The 1,921-nt window shown below is 45.0% G+C and overlaps 1 protein-coding gene across 1 annotated transcript; it reads right to left on the bottom strand.

Annotated features, from left to right (window-relative positions):
* Positions 1-1,228: 1,228 nt before the first annotated feature.
* LOC308530686 (calmodulin-binding transcription activator 1-like) lies at positions 1,229-1,459 on the bottom strand (the record flags this gene model as incomplete). Its single annotated transcript, XM_081107379.1, has 1 exon — positions 1,229-1,459. The coding sequence occupies one exon, from the start codon at positions 1,457-1,459 to the stop codon at positions 1,229-1,231; it is 231 nt and encodes a 76-aa protein (XP_080963505.1).
* Positions 1,460-1,921: the final 462 nt, after the last annotated feature.

Genomic DNA, 1,921 nt, shown 5'->3' on the forward strand with positions numbered 1-1,921 from the left:
GGAAATGACAACATATGCTTGGGAGCAAGATCTCAAATATCCCCTGATTTGAACAAGTTTCATCTCAAAGGTATTTGAAGGTAATTTATTCCAAGTGTGGTTTAGAACAACAATTATCCTAAAAATTCAATTTATAACAAGTTTTTAGAGGGTTTTTTTTAAAGCAATTTTTATTGACCTCATTATCACCTGCCTTAGATCTCCACGTCTCATACCACATGTTGAGTCCCTATAAAAGGCTCTGGAATTCAGCCTTGTTGAGTCTTGGCTGCCCTGAAAGAATAGCTTTTTACATAAATCTTTTCAACTGTTAAGAAGAAATCAAATCGTTTCTAACAGAAGTGGTTCACATCACTCTAAATGTTCACATTAAAACTGATAGGCGCTGTGCCTTAAAATGGGCAGGAAGCAAAGCTGTTCTCAGATGTGAAAGACACTGGAGCATTTCTTTATTTTCAATTTTTTTTCAATTACTGTATACATTTAATATTATTTTGTATTGGTTTCAGGTGTAAAGCATAGTGATTAGACAATGATTCTTACAAATTGTTCCCACCAATGGGTAATTCCAGCACCCACCATCTGTACTGGTCATATTACATACAGTATACCCTATGCTGTGCTTTAACCCCTATGACCTCTTTCACTCCATTCCTCAACCCTGCCCACTCCCAATGTTCATATTTCTGTTTCTGAATCTGTTTCCGTTTTGTCTATTTTGTTCTTTAGATTCTAGATAGAAGTGAAAACATGGTATTTATCTTGCTTTGACTGACTTCACTAGCATAATAAAGGAGCATTTCTAAATCTGGACAATAAGTTTTCAAAATATATTTTTTATTGAAGAGGGAGAGAGAGAGAAAAACATCAGTGATGAGAGAGAATCATCATTTGGCTGCAACCCCCACTGGAGATCCAGCCTGCAACCTGGGAAAGTGCCCTGACCAGGAATCAAACTGTGACCTCCTGGTTCATAGGTCTACGCTCAACCACTCAATCACTGAACCATGCATGCTGGGCTGGAAAATAATTTTTTTTTATCGCTCAAAGGGATCTATTTGAGAAAATAGGCATGTTACACTTTGAGAGATGAAATGTTACAGCTTACACACGAAAATTAAAAACTGAAATTAAAAAATGAAATAGTTACCAAGGTAATGCAGGTAACGGGATCAAAAGTGAAAGGTCACACATTATTAAAAAGAAATCCGAAAGGACGGTTGCATCATCATCTCATAGTGTTCCAACGGTGCTCTGGTAAACTTGAACATTTCGGCAGACATTCAAGCAACTTTTTCGGTAAAAGGACTTTTACATGACTCCTATTTCTGTTTCCAGGGTCACCTTCCAAAAGTGGCACGGTGTTGAGAACATAGTAGGTGCTGGTTCCGCAGAATACACTTCCGGAAACACTCTTACCGCTTGTTTTCAGCAGCCAGTTTCCCTCTGCGCGCCACATCCTCCTCCTCCTCCTCCTCGCGACCGGGGCTCGGAAAGCGCACCTGGTACCGCCGGGGCCGCGGGCCCAGGGAAAAGGGTTTTTGCGAGCAAATCCCAGAGAAGCTCAGAGATTGCCCCCGTTCCTTCCACAGCCAGGTTCCTTCAAGGTTCCTCCTCGTCCCTGCGCATGCCCGATCCCCTTAGGCCACGCCTCCGTAGCTAAACTGCGTTCGGGGCCACTCAGATACGGGCTTTTCCTCAGACCAATGGCAGCCGGCCAGCTCCAGGCCCCGCCCCCTGGGCCGTGCGCTCCGCCCCCAGAAACGCCCCCCTGGCGGCCCAGCGCCATTTTGTATGAAGTCGGAAGGTGGGAGGTGAGGGCAGCAGAGGCCGGGCGGCCACGCTGCGGGGCGGGACTTGCCGTCGTAGTTTGGCCCGCGCGTCACCGTTCCGTCCTCGTCGAACCGGGTTTGCTGCTCCT

Source organism: Myotis nattereri (assembly GCF_964212035.1).
Source record: "Myotis nattereri genome assembly, chromosome: 15".
NCBI lineage: Eukaryota > Metazoa > Chordata > Mammalia > Chiroptera > Vespertilionidae > Myotis > Myotis nattereri.